This window comes from Notechis scutatus, chromosome 11 (assembly GCF_049901735.1).
Source record: "Notechis scutatus isolate UNSWTSFEM ecotype Mainland chromosome 11, rNotScu1.2, whole genome shotgun sequence".
Classification (NCBI taxonomy): Eukaryota; Metazoa; Chordata; class Lepidosauria; order Squamata; family Elapidae; genus Notechis; species Notechis scutatus.
In genome coordinates, this window is record NC_142019.1 from 272097 (window position 1) to 286135 (window position 14039).

Genomic DNA, 14039 nt, shown 5'->3' on the forward strand with positions numbered 1-14039 from the left:
GAGTCCCCTTGGGTCAAGGCATGCCATGGCTCAGCCTGGCCTACCTCAAAGGGTCGGAGTGGGAAAAATACAAGGGGTGTTAGGAAGGATGGGTGGGGGGGACGGACGGACAGGAACCGCACGTGTTGCTTTGAATACTAGAACAATGGCGGGTTAAACGGGGAGGGTCCTTTTTTTTTTTGACCCGCCTCGCCGGGCCCCGATTTCACGTCCCAACGAGAACACGGTTCTCCTCTCCCCCCCCCGCCCCCGTATCTCCGTTCACACGTGCAGGCGAGCCCTGCTTCCACGTGCGGACGCGCATCTGGACAGTCCCCGCCTCTCTCCTTCTTCTTCTTCTCGCCCTCCCTCCCCATTCAAAACCAGCCCAACTGCAAAGTCGAGCGAGAAACTCCGGCGCCAGGCAGCCGACGCGGGGAAGCCCCGGACCGGCCAAGAGAGACCCCGAGCCGCGGCGCCGCTTTCGGCCAGGAGGGAAGGGAGGGGGGAGGACCCACCCCGGTGGCTCGGAAATCCGGGCTTCCAGGTGTGCGCCTGGGGGGAGGAAGGGGGAAAGTAGATGGAGGGGAAGGGAAGAGACAGAGAGGAGGAGGGGAGGGGAAATAAGGCGGAGGGGAGAATAGAGGGGAGGGGGTCTAAGGGAGGGGGAGGAAAAGCGCCCTGGCTCCTCCCCCCGCCTTTAGCGCTCGCGCCACCCGCGCAGCCCCTCCCAGGGGCTCTCCTTTGCTCTTCCCCAAAAACCCCCAAGGTGTGTGTGGTGTGTATGTGGGGAGGGGGGAGAAGTTTCACAGCTGGAGGAGGAGGAGGATTGAAGCCCGGGCGTTGCAAACTCGCCTTCCCCAGCCCCCTCCCCTCCCAGCTTTGATTCTGGGGGGTGTCTTTAGGTTTCCCATTGCTCTTCCTCCTCCTCCTCTTTCGGAATCCCGACCGAGGAGGGGGAGGAAAGACAACCCAACCCCCTCCCCCGGGAATCCTGGCCCTCTGCGGATCAGTTCCAGCCCCGCAAGCCTCTTCGGAAACCTGGGCCGGGGCGGGGGTCTTCCTTCGCCCCTTCTTTCCCCCTCCCCACCCTCAACTCCTTTCCCGCCCTAAGGAAACTCAAGCCTGCTTCTCCAACCTCTCTCTTGGCCCACCCCTCTTCCTTCTCCTTCATTTACTCCTCTCACTTGGGAAGGGTCTATTGCATTCCCCACCCACCCCACCCCCGGGAAAAGCAGCCGCAGGAAAATAATAATTTTTAAAAACCAAAAAACCCGATCCAGCATCCATGGACTCAATGGAAAGCAGCTGTTACATACCCTTAAAGCCCCAAGCCAGGAATCCTTGAATGGAGGGACACACCCCTGGGCGCTGATTGGCCGAGGGAGAGAGGGACCGTTGTGGGGGAGGCGGGGACTAAAGCTATGATTTAGGCCACGCCTCCTCTTCTCCCCCCTTCCTCCCGGAAGTGGCCCCTACCGAGCTTTGGATGAAAAAAGGCTCTGATGGGCCATCATCAACATCGAAATCAAAGGTGCCCAAACTTGGCCACTTTAAGACTTGTGGGACTTCAACTCCCAGAATTCCTCAGCCAGCAAAAGCTGGCTGAGGAATTCTGGGAGTTGAAGTCCCACAAGTCTTAAAGTGGCCAAGTTTGGAGATCTCTTAAGTTCTTTTACGGGGGAGGAGTCGTAGAAGGAGAGGCGGCTGTGGAAACGTGGGAATGGCCTGTTGTTTTTTTTTTTTTTTGCCTTGGGGGTTTCTCTCTCTTCTCTCTTGCAACTCTTTAAAAATCTCTTTAAAAAATCTTTAAAATTTAAAGCTCTTTAAAAAATCTCTTTTAAAAAGCTGGCCCAGCCCTAGGAGCATTCAAGCTGCCTTGGCACCCCGGGGTCAACTTTGGGAAAAAAAGTTGCCTTGCTCCAGAAAAGTTTTGAGACGTGGATATTCCGATGGATAGCAAGAGTGCTTAGACTTATATACCGCTTTATAGTGCTTTCCAGCCCTCTCTAAGCGGTTGACAGAGTCAGCCTCTTGCCCCCCCACAATTTGGGTCCTCATTTTATGGACGTTGGAAGGACGGAAGGCTGAGTCAACCTCTGGTGGGATCCGATCTGCCAAATTGCAGTAGGATTAGCTTGCCGTCCTGCACTCTAACCACTGAGCCACTAATGCTCCTTTTTGTTTTTGCCCCAAAGTTGCTTTTGCAAGAGGCAACTGGGCTTTCCTGTTCTTCAGAACCGAAGGAAGCTTCTTGGACGAGAAGTGAAACGTCTTCAAAGGAAAACCAGGAAGTCCAGTTGCCTCTGGGAAGGAGGAAAAAAAAGGGGGGGCACCTTTCGGACTTGGAGGACGGAGAATCTCCATCGACGAGATTCCCATGGATATTTACAGTATTTATTAAGCTTAAATGTCGTTCATCTCGTCTGGAAATGTCTCGGCTTACAAGCAATAAAAGCAACCAGGTAACACATGGAAGCAATAAACAGGAGATACTAAAAATGGGACAGACTCTCCTAAAAAAAAACTCCCTAGTTTCTTTACAAAAACATACACACACACACATGCATATATGCATATAGTGTGTGTATGTATAGGTAAATATCTGTTTATAACGTGCATGTTTGAATATAAAAACTGGTTTATATATATATATATGTATGTATGTGTGTATGTATGTGTGTTATGTATGTATGTATGTAAATTTGGCACGTATGTCCCTCTTAGCTTCTAGGGACTCACTAAGAGGATTTTTCAAAATGACCATCTGAGCATTTAGAGTATTTCGTATATTATTGTTATTAACACGCTCTGATGCTAAGGAGTTCTACTCCCCCTCCCCACCTGAAGAGAAATCTCTTCCAAAGGCAAAACACAAGCAGAGGAGTTTAAGTTTCAGAGCACCAAGCAGCTTTAGTACAGAACAGTTGAGCTAAGCCCCGCCCAGGCTCCTTGCTGTCTCCTCCTTGCTCACACAGCAAGTACTGTTTCAGTTTCCAAACAGCCCTCAACTCTCTCACACACTCACAGGACGCTTGCCAGAGGAATACCGATGGATGCTGGTAGGAGAGGATGATTTCCCCCCCCCTTATTTTCCTTCCCAAAAACTAAGCCCGATCACATAGTTTCATCGCAAAGCACGGGTATCGAGCTGGTCTCTTATAAGCAGCATTCAATGGGGATTAGATTTTGGTTGCTTGTGGTTACCTGAGGATTCCAGGCCGATCCCTCTTTTGACTCCACCTCCCTTCCCCCACAGCCCCTTCTTTTCCCTTTGGTCCCCTTGGAAATATCCTAATTCCTGGTTATCCCGTTCAGGGTTATCTCTAACCATCCTTCCAGGGGAGGCACCGTATGGGTCCTGTCTACAAACTGCAGTCTAGGCTGGGTGAGAGAATGGGTGAAATGCCAAAGTCCGACTCTGCTGCATTTTAATTCACGGATGCATTTGGTCTAAATTTGCACCTTTCGTCAAATCAGCCCCATAGCGGCGGGTACTCGAACCCGAGTTCCTTATCCTCTCCCAGGATGGCTCAGCTGTGCAAAAGACCACCAGCGTTCTCTTCCAACGAGTCCAGTTTAGAAAAAGAGTTGCCTTCAAAACGATCCTGCAAGCTTGTTTCCATTCTTTTAACCTCCATCCATCGTTTTTTGCTACATGCCCGAAAGGCAACATCCTTGAAAACTGTGTGTCGTCTCCCCCCCAATCTGGGCAACGTTAAGATGTGTGGATTTCAACTCCCAGAATTCCCCAGGAGCAACATCTACCTAGAATGGAAGTTTTGGCACAGACCTGCAATCACTTGCTTGCCGAAAAGGTGTTGGAATTGGGCCAAGGTCGGTCAAGAGTGAAGAGAAGGTGAAGAGAAGGACCAGGGGAGACAGGAGAGCAGCCTTCCAATATTTGAGGGTGGAGGGGGGGGGTTGGATTAGATGACCTACAAGGTCCCTTCCAGCTCTGTTAATCTGACTTTAATCTGATCTTAATGAACAAAAGGACCAGGGGAGATAGCAGTCTTCCAATATTTGAGGGGCTGCCACGGATAGGAGGAAGGGGTCAAGCTGTTTTCCAAGGCACCTGAAGGCCAGACAAGGAATAATGGATGGAAACTAAACAAGGAGAGATTCAACCTGGAAATGAGGAGGAATTTTCTGACAGTGAGAACCATCAACCATCAGTTGCCTTCGGAAGTTGTGGGAGCTTCATCACTGGAGGTTTTCAAGAAGAGGCTGGACCAGAAATGGTGTAGGGTCTCCTGCTTGGGCAGGGGGTTGGTCTAGATGACCTACAAGGTCCCTTCCAACTCTGATTATCTGTTATCTGTTAAGAGGAGAAAGACTATCAGTTGCCCACCTCTGCCCTCGACCACCCATTTGCAGAAGCCGCAAAAGGAACAGCACTAAGCTTGTGGGTTTGTAGGCATATTTAATGGTGAATACCAAAAAAAAACCAAAACGAAAATAATAACCCCCCCCCTCCCCCCGAAAGAGCCCATAATTCGTTGGGAAGCAGCGACCAGGAACATTTACAATGATTCCCAACTTGGATGTGAGCAAGTTAAGATTAAATATAAAAACCGAAAAAGGGGGAAGAGAAAAAAAAAAGAGAGAAGGGGGTTGTAAAAAATAAAAAAAATTAAAAAAAATATATACATTCTAAAGACCTGGTTCCAGTATAAAGTTATTCACGTGGCTCGCCGGGCCCACTTTTCCGTTGCAAGCAGAGAGAGAGAGAGAGAGAGAGAGAGAGAGAAAGAGGAGAGGCACCAGGGCTCCGGATTACGACAGCTGCTATGGAGGCCCCCACATGCTACAAGGGAGATTACTGGCCGCCCCAACTTTCACACAACCTTCTCTGTCTCTTGATGCCTTAAAAGTCTTCCCTACCCCCTTTCCCCTTTCCCAGCTTCACCTGAAAGAAGATCCTCGGAGGAAGAGAATGGTTCCAGCTTCAATCCCTGCCCCTCCCTCTCTGCCTGTGCCCTCCCCCCCTCGATCCCGCAAGGCCCCTCTGAGTTGGTCTCCTATTCTTTCTGGTCCCCTAGTCGTACCAGCATTTCCAGCTAGGGACAAACACACAAGCAATTCCTGCCCTTCCCCCACCCCCGTCCTGCAGGCTCCAGAGCCCCCCCCCCGGATCATGGACCCTTCCAAAAGGGGCCCCCCAATGGATGAGGAAGAACGTGACCCCAAATTGCCTTCTCCACCACACCCCTTGCCCGCCTTCTGCCCCAATGCCAGCCTCTTCGGCATCTGTGCCCTAGTTGAAGGCGTGCGGCTTCCAGGTCGGTGGGCGTGGTTGAACCCAGAAGGGGGCAGAGATGGCTGGGGGGGGGGGGGTGGGAGAAAGGAAAGCGCCATCAACTTTGGCAGTAGCGTGGGACATTGTCGGAATGACGCTACGCTGAATCTTGGCTAGAAGCAGCTGCGCCTATATAAACGGGAACTGTGGTTTGATCCCGGGCAAGAGAAGGACGTTGCACGGACACATGGACAACACAGGCAGGCAGGCCTAGTGGTGGTTAAGATTGAAACGTTGCGTGGTTCTTCTTCCGTGGCAGCCTCTCGTAGGACTGGCCCGTGGAGAAGAGTCGAGATTTTCTGTTCATGGACTCGGTTAACGCAGCCCCGTAGGTTTGCTTTGTTCGTTGCTTTCATCATCATCATTATTATTATTATCATTATTATTATTATTTAATTAATTATTATTTATTATTATTTTCTTCTCTCCATAAGGCACAGGTCAGTCAAGGCAGTGGTTTCAAGGGATCCCTTGTCCGTGGCTACTGGTCGTGGCTCATTGTGGCTGAGGAGTCCACGAGAAAAAAAAATGTCCTCCAACTTTGGGGGTAGAGAATGGGGGCTTGCCACGGGCCAGGTTCCAGCTGCAAGCCCCGACCAAACCTAGTTGTTGAGCAGGAGGTGGGAGGGAGGGAGAGAAGGAAGGAAGGAAGGAACAAGGAAGGAAAGAATGAGAAAAAGGGACAGAGGAAGGAAGAGGAGAAAAGGAAGGAAGATGAAGAAGGAAGATAAGAAATGAATATGAGAGAGGAAGGAAGGAAGGAAGAAGGAAGATAAGGAAGGGAGATGAGAAAGAAAGGAAGGAAGAAGGAAGGAAGATAAGGAAGGAAGATGAGAAAGAAAGGAAGGAGGAAGGAAGGAAGATAAGGAAGGAAGAAGGAAGGAAGATAAGGAAGGAAGAAGGAAGGAAGATAAGGAAGGAAGATGAGAAGGAAGGAAGATAAGGAAGGAAGATGAGAAAGGAAGGAAGGAAGAAGGAAGGAAGATAAGGAAGGAAGATGAGAAAGAGGAAGGAAGGAAGGAAGGAAGGAATAAGTACTTCCTCCTGTGGCTGAGGCCTGGCTGAGTTTCCAGACCTGACCTGAGGACAGGGTGAGCTTCTCATCTAGACCTTCGCATTAGCTCTTCTCCGGACCCATCCTGGGATGGGAGGAGGGGAGGAGATTTTCTCTGTACGCCTGCTCAAGGATGGCCAAGTAGCAAAAGTAATACTGCTCGGGGGTCTGGATGCTGAAGGCGCGCTGGGTCCTCATCCGCACCACCGTCTGGTAAATGTTGAGGGTACCCACATCTTGCAGTTGAGACAGACAAATATCTAGTGCGCAGAAAGTACCTGGAGGAAGGACAGGGGGAAAAGGGATGGATCATCCTCCGAAACAACCCCACGTCCTGCATCTCGCTTCCTTTTGAGTCTGCTTTTCGGTGAAAAGGTTGGGCTTTCAGGTCCCATAATCCCCAACCTGCAGGGCCTTGGGGGAAGTTGAAGGTTGATACATCTGGGGGTTATGTGCTGACTCTGGAGCCTCCTAAGCCTGGCAGAAGTGAGGCAGAGGAACAGCGGGAGCCTGTTCCCAGTGCGCACATGTGCAGAGCTGCCAGAGGGCAAGAACGGTTAAGACAAAGGGGGCGACTTGGGAGTAAGGCTTGGAGGTGATTGGCCCCTCTCATAAGACATAAAGGAGAAGCAAAGGGACAGGAGCCTTTGCAGGAAGCAACTTTGTTCCTACTGGTCGGTTTGAAACCTGAAGCTCCGTGTTGAATTTATGCTCCGTTTGGTCTTGTACAACTAATTGGAAATTTAGTCATTGGCAGCATTTCAAGGAAGATAAAGGTGAGTGCTTATCAGACTTATCCTGAAGGACTTTGGCAGACTTCCATGGGACTATTTACAAACTGTGTGAGGCTCATTACGGGCTGTGAATGACTAAAATTCACAGCCGTTGAAATAAAGTAAAAAGGGTTTTAGGACTAACGTGTGTTTGTTAGTGTCTCAATAAGCCTTGGCCAGAACAACTCCCAGTTTTACAAGTGGGAAGTCTTCTCCAATGTGGGCCACCAACAGAGGTGTGAACTTCAACTCCCAAGTTCCTAAGCTCTGGCTTGGCTACGTGGGGCACGCTGGGAGGCAGCAGAAGGTGGACCCATGGGAGGAAACTTCTGAAGTTCTTGGAAATCCAACCCTCTGCTCAAAACCCCAGGACGGGTAACGGGGTAATTCTGTTACCTGTCCTCCCGATACCGGCACTGCAGTGTACTACAATGGGTGGCCCGCCTGGATGACCTTTGTAGCGTGGTCCCAAGGCACTGACGGCCACTCTCTGCTGCTGCTTGACGGCTCCCAGAAAGTCGATGAGGGTCGCTGCCGAGGAAGGGACCCCGTAGTCGGGCCAGCTCACGTACTGGAAGTGGGTCACACGGCGTCTCTCACGGTTCTGTAAGTAATGGAAAAGGGGGGAGGGGTAGAGAGAGTGGATCCCACGTTTTAGATCACCACGTTCACACCAAGATTGCAAGGACGGTGTCAGGATTCTGGCAGTTACCCCCAATTAAATCACGAGTCTCGAGCCAAACTTCCAAAATTTCAAAAGGACTTATTGGGAGTTAACATGTCGGCACTACCTGGATGTAGCCGACTCTGAGACACATCATTCATTGTCTCTCTTGACCCTGGTTTTCCCCCACCCCTCTGGGTGTGTCATAAATTGTATTCTCCAATAGTCATCAGTCATGTTCTCCAGTTAGAATTTTAGCACGGCGGAAACTTCAGTCACCTAGTTACTATCTTTGAAAACATTTATGGAATGCACTTTCGATTTCCAAGCTGCCGCACTGCTCTTTCAAACCTCTTCCCCACCCCTCCCTTTCTGTTGGCAACTCTAAAAAGACCATAGAAATATTTTATGAGTTGACAGATGGGTTGCTGCTTAGGAGTTGATGACTCCTTCAGATCAACATTTCTCAACCTCCAAAAATTGAAGGCGAGCAGACTCATACAGTCGGCTTAAGAGACTGCATTGAAGAAACAACAAACTATTATCTAAATCAGGGCTCTCCAAACTTGGCAACTTTTAAGACATGTGGACTTCAACTCCCAGAATTTCCCAGCTGGCATGGCCGACTGTGGAATCTTGGGAGTTGAAATCCACCCATTTTCTTTCTTTTTTTTTTAATATTAAAATTGTGACATTTTTACTGCTTTTTCTGCAACTTTACTTTGGATTTATACTTAAGCCATTTCCAACATTTTTTTTTTTTGCTTTGCAAATTTTAAAAACACCCCCACTTAAATTCATGAGTAGTAATGAACACAGTTCTTTCCTCCTAGCAAAAATTGTACTGATCTGCTCCACCCCAAGGTAGTTGTGTAATTTCTATTGGCGGTGCCGGAAGTTTAATCGTTCAAGTTCACACCACCTTAGTGTTGAGTTCCCTCCACTGTTGAGCTGAGCTTACTACAAGTCCCAGCAGCCACAGCTAGTACGACCAAGGGATACTGGGAATTATCACCTCATAATGTTTCTCAAGGCTCGGCAACCTTGAAGGTTGAGAAGTTATGGACTGTTAGGGAGCCAACCGATGGAGAGAGAATGAGGGATTTTACAACCAGAAATCTGAAGACACCAGGAATGTTTCTGTTACAGAAACCAGTCGAGATAATCTTGTGTAGCCCAACTCTCCATCCAAGAAATTGCCAGTTAAAAAGGGTTGAAAGGAGGGTGATGATAGGTTGTGAGCAAGAACGGAATGGACCTGCTGGGAAAGGGAAGACCAGTATGATGACACCCCTTGGCCCTTTGATGAAGAGTTGGCGCAATCACCTCACAGCTGAACATCTCCAGAAGTGTCTTCTTGTAATGGCTGAGGTTCTCTGTTCCAAGGTTGGTAACCGTTAAGGTTCCATAGCCGATCTGAAAGTCCTTCTCCAGTGGCCAGTATTGGCCGCACTTCCGCTTGCCTCCTTCTTCAATCCTGTCATGGAAAGAATAAAAGGAATGTGTGCGCGTGCCAGGAAGGTGTCAGCTTGGAGCCCAGCGGAAGCGTGGAGACACATCTTTTGAAGGAGCCACAGCTGGCCCAGTTAGCGAAAGACATCAAGTCCAAAACCAGAAGAGTTTTGGTTTTGACTTGATGTTTCAAGTCAAGAGCATCTTCAGCAGAGCATCAGGGCAAATGGGCAAGCCACCCCCTCTGCTAAAACCCATCAAGGTCATGCTCATTTATTGTCTGATGCACAGATACGTTACCTTGTGGTCATTACGATCACCAGCACGTTCTGTTCCCACACCATCCTCCAGAAGTCATTGTATGTGTTTTCTAACGGCCCTACAGTGAAACAGGAAATATAAAGACACTGCTGAAAGGTACATACTACAGGTAGTCCTCGCTTACCAACTGCTTTGTTAAGTGGCCATTTGAAGTCATGATGGTGCAGAAGAAATAACCTTGACAAATGTCTGCATTTATGACCTTTGCAGCATCCCTCAATCATGCGATCATCATTATATTAATATAGGTTGTCCTGATCCTGGCCCATTATTTCTCTTGTGGCATGGAAATATTGGAGAGAAGGGGATTTCAAGAGAGTAAGAAAGCACTCAGTGGGAAAGCAGGCTCTTCTGGGTTTTATGTTTGAATTGAGGTGGAATTTTTGAAATGATGAAATATGAATATGCAATGAAATTGTAAACATGACAGATAAAAGTATAACTGTAATGAATATGAAGATATGAGAATTATTTAAAAATAGAAAAATAGGTTAAGAAATGTATGGAAAATTTATCAAATAAGCCTGAGGGAAGTATTTGAGAAAAAATAATAGAGAACACATAAAGTCATGGTAAGATATGAAATTAAATATGAAAGATGAATATGTAATTAAAGCTATGACTGTATGGAGATGTGAAAACCTGGAATCATGCTGTTCACTAAAAAAAGATTTTTTTTTCCCTTTTGTTTTAAATGTGGAAAATTGAAATAAAATATTATTTTAAAAAAAAGAGTAAGAAAGCACCCAGTGGAAAGCAGGCACTTCTGGGTTTTGACAAAATTGTGGATTATTGCTTCACTCAATGATCATCGCAAAAAAGGTCATAAAATTGGGTTAGTCATGTGACCAACCTGTTTTAGGCCATTATGGCAGACAATATAATGGGCAGGTTCCATTATAACCGTATGTCAAGGACTACCTATATTGCACAGGATTAAAATTTAGCAACTCAATCTGGTTGTTTCTAGTTGCTAAAAAGGATGACGGACCCTGGGTCTAATCTGATAAAAAGTGGGTTTTTCTGGAGCACCAGACACGCAAGGCACATCTGTTTGAGCAAGGCCAGAAAAGGGAGCTGTGATTTGACAGACTCCAGACTCTGAATCCAGATGTTGCCTCTTCTCTATGGTTTCTAAAGAACCAGGTGATGCTTTCAAGATCAGAGACCATAAATACCTTGAGTGCCGATATAAGCATTCCTTTGCTTGTAGCCATCCATGAAACTTGCATTGATGTAGTCGGTCATCTACGGAGACACAATCGTCTTTGTCAACCCTACAGAACTACATTCGGTGTTGGGCAAAGATAAACCTGGAAGTATTTTTAGTATTGCTTTCCAATCTTTAAAAAAAAAGATCAGATTTTACTCCCTACTCCTAAACAAAAGGCCCATGTAATCGGAGCTTTGTAGTCATAACTTGCTTCATCAATCTGATATTCTCTCTTGCAACCAATAGTATTTTTCCTACATTCTCGGGCAAAAAGAGAACTTAAGGTTGTTCCCACAACCTCTTGCTTTCTATTTCTCAAAACAGAACAAGACCAAAGGCAAGAAAACATTGGAACGGAACTATACATTTTATCTGGCACAACCCCATGTTCTGTAATTGAACTTTAAAAACATGAAGAGCGTACCCCCATTCTACTGGACTTCACAAATTACTTCCGCAGGAAAATATATGTCATATATGGCAACTTCCTTGCATGTTTAAAATGGATGTCTCCCTTAGCACGGGGATGAACAGTGGGGCAGAATTTGTGATTTGGGAGTTCGATTCCCTGAAATGCCATCAGCCTCACTTACCTCCTGATAGTTGAACTGTTTGGACAACTTCACCCTGGTTTGATCAAGGCAGGGGACATCCCCATATCGGTTTTTCTCCTGGTTCAAAGGTGCCCTGGAAAGCAGGGAAAGAAAAAGGCAGAAACATGAAAAAGGAAAGCACCAGGAATGTCTCCCAGCAGGCAAAGAAGCAAACAATTCTTTAGATTTTCTTTTAAAAAGAGCAACAAGAATTGGGTTCGTATCATAAGCAAAAGGTTAGGAAGTCCACCCATCTTCAACTTCCCATGGTGGACTCAAAATAAGTGGAGAACAAAGGAACTCCACGGGATGGGGGACAGCTCCTCCTTCCTCCAAATTTGGTTCTTCCTAGATGGACCTTCAGATGGGTTCCCTCATGCCCTCCAGGAGTGGCAGGAATTGGGGTCTGACGAAAAGAAAGACTAGGGGTGACTGGATAGCAATATTCTGATAATGTCAAGGGTTGCCACAAACAAGACAAAGGTCAACGTATTTTCCAAAGCACCAGAAGGCAGGACAAGAAGCAACGGATGGAAACTGATCAAGGATAAAAGCAACCTGGAATGAAGGAGAAATTTCCTTCCAGAATAGTTAACCGGTGGAACAGCTTGTCTCCAGAAGTTGTAGGCGCTTCATCACTGGAGGCTTTTAAGAAGAGACTGGACAACCATTTGTCTGATATGGTATAGGGCAAAGGTGGGATTCAGCCGGTTCTGACCATTCTGTAGAACCAGTAGCGGAAATTTTGAGTAGTTCGGAGAACCGGCCAATCCCACCCCCAACTGGCCCCGCCAACCCCATCTCTTCTCTGCCTCCCATTGAGTCCCAGCTGATCGGCTGGCTCTTCTTTGGTTGCTTTGCCCAGGAGAACGGAGCTGGAAAGCAGGTTAGTGGGGTGGGGAGGGAAGGGGGCAGAGGTGGTATTCAGCCGGTTCTGACCAGTTCTGTAGAACCAGCAGCGGAAATTTTGAGTAGTTTGGAGAACCGGCAAATGCCACCCCTGACTGGCCCCGCCAACCCCATCTATTTTCTTCCTCCCATTGAGTCCCAGCTGATCGGCTGGCTCTTCTTTGGTTGCTTTGCCCAGGAGAACGGAGCTGGAAAGCAGGTTAGTGGGGTGGGGAGGGAAGGGGGATTTTGCAGTATATCCTTCCCTTGCCACGCCCACCAAGCCACGCCCACAGAACCGGTAGTAAAACTTTATGAATCCCACCACTGGTATAGAATCTCCTGCTTGAGGAGGGGGTTGGACTAGTAGACCTCCAAGGTCCCTTCCAACTCTTGTTATTCTCCAACCCGAGACCCTCCCGCCACCTGGATGCTTACAGAGAACACCCAAAGGTGCCAGTGGGGCTCCGGTGCCGAATGCCTTCATACTCCTCATAAATCCCCCGCTTCTGCTTCTGGTTGACGTGCTCCAGGAGTTCCGGCAGAGTCATGGACTTGGGCCCTGGGACGTGCACGGAACCGTTGTCCCGAGGGGGAGCCAGAGGGACCAGGATCAGTTCATCCAGGGGGTCCGGGTGCCCGTTTTGCTGCGGGAGGAACCGGCAGTTCCAGCTGAGGGGGTCCAGCTTGAGGGACCCTCCCAGGTACTCGGGGAGGCATTCGTGGGGCAGGTGCTGCCTCAGCTCCGACATTTTCACCATCTGGACCTAAAAGTAGGAAAGGAGCGCATGGTGTGGCTGGGCAAAAACTTTTATGCCCTGCTTTTTAGGAAGGGAGGTTCCCCGTATCGAAAGTGCAATCCATTTAGGCTGGCTTGCCCTGAATTCCTGGTTGTTGTTTTTTTAAAAAAAATCCCGCTTTTATTACTTTAATTTAAGGTGGAGAAGACTCCATACTCTTTACTGGCTTTTGTGCCTAAGGCAGGACTAGAACTCACAGCCTCCTGGTTTCTGAGGCAAAAGAGCCACTAGAACTCACCGTCTCCTGGTGATTGGCCCAAAGTCACCCAGCTGGATTTCATGCCTAAGGCAGCACTAGAACTCACAGCCTCCTGGTTTCTAAGCCGGCATGTAAACCACTATACCAATCTGGCTCTCATTTGCCATTTTAGTTCCAGTTTCCCCAGTTCATAAGCATAGCACATTGTCTGTTTTTACCGCCTAAAATGGCCTAAATTTCTCAACTGGGCATGTGAACGTAGGGCTGGTTCATCCTTTTAGCATGCTGGTGCCACTCACCCTTTCTCGTAATTTCTCTTTAAGCAACAAGCTAATGATGGAATAAGGAACTCGAAACCACATCGGGGCTCCTACGATGAAGACCTTTTTCAGGCGCGCTGGAAAGGCTCCCTGTAAACCAAGGAGATATTTTTTAAAAATTAGTCTTTTTTTTTTTTAAATCAGCATTTCTAAAAAAAAAAAAAAAAAAGGAAAACAAGACAAGGAAGCAAAGCCAGAAAAATAAAACACAGGGAATTTTCAAGCCTTGTAGGATTAGGCACGGTAGCACATTTTATATTTAGCATTACTGTAGAAATAATATATTGTTTTTAAAAACCACGGTTTGCTGTTAACATCCAGGCAAGAGGGCAAAGCAATAATCATCGCAGGATAAATCATAGAACGAGAAGCGGAATTGCAGGGAGATGATCCATTGTCATCAAATTCTACATCAAAGATTCTACACCAAAGATTCTAGACTACGGTATTAAGAATTACTGTCAAGAGAAACCCAAATTTT

At 47.7% G+C, this 14039-nt stretch overlaps 2 protein-coding genes across 2 annotated transcripts in view; one reads left to right on the top strand and one right to left on the bottom strand.

Annotated features, from left to right (window-relative positions):
* The window catches only part of SNX33 (sorting nexin 33), an 89742-nt gene that overhangs the window by 20814 nt on the left and 54889 nt on the right, over positions 1–14039 (top strand). The gene's annotated exons all lie outside the window — the stretch shown is intronic.
* The window catches only part of PTPN9 (protein tyrosine phosphatase non-receptor type 9), a 30079-nt gene continuing 20651 nt past the window's right edge, over positions 4612–14039 (bottom strand). The window contains exons 6-13 of the mRNA XM_087972415.1: positions 13538–13648; positions 12678–13006; positions 11352–11445; positions 10724–10793; positions 9525–9603; positions 9099–9249; positions 7505–7712; positions 4612–6613 (exon numbers count right to left, since the gene is read on the bottom strand). Coding sequence (XP_087828541.1) covers positions 6399–6613; positions 7505–7712; positions 9099–9249; positions 9525–9603; positions 10724–10793; positions 11352–11445; positions 12678–13006; positions 13538–13648 — 1257 coding nt within the window. The 3' untranslated portion in view covers positions 4612–6398. The remainder of the gene's footprint in view (positions 6614–7504; positions 7713–9098; positions 9250–9524; positions 9604–10723; positions 10794–11351; positions 11446–12677; positions 13007–13537; positions 13649–14039) is intronic.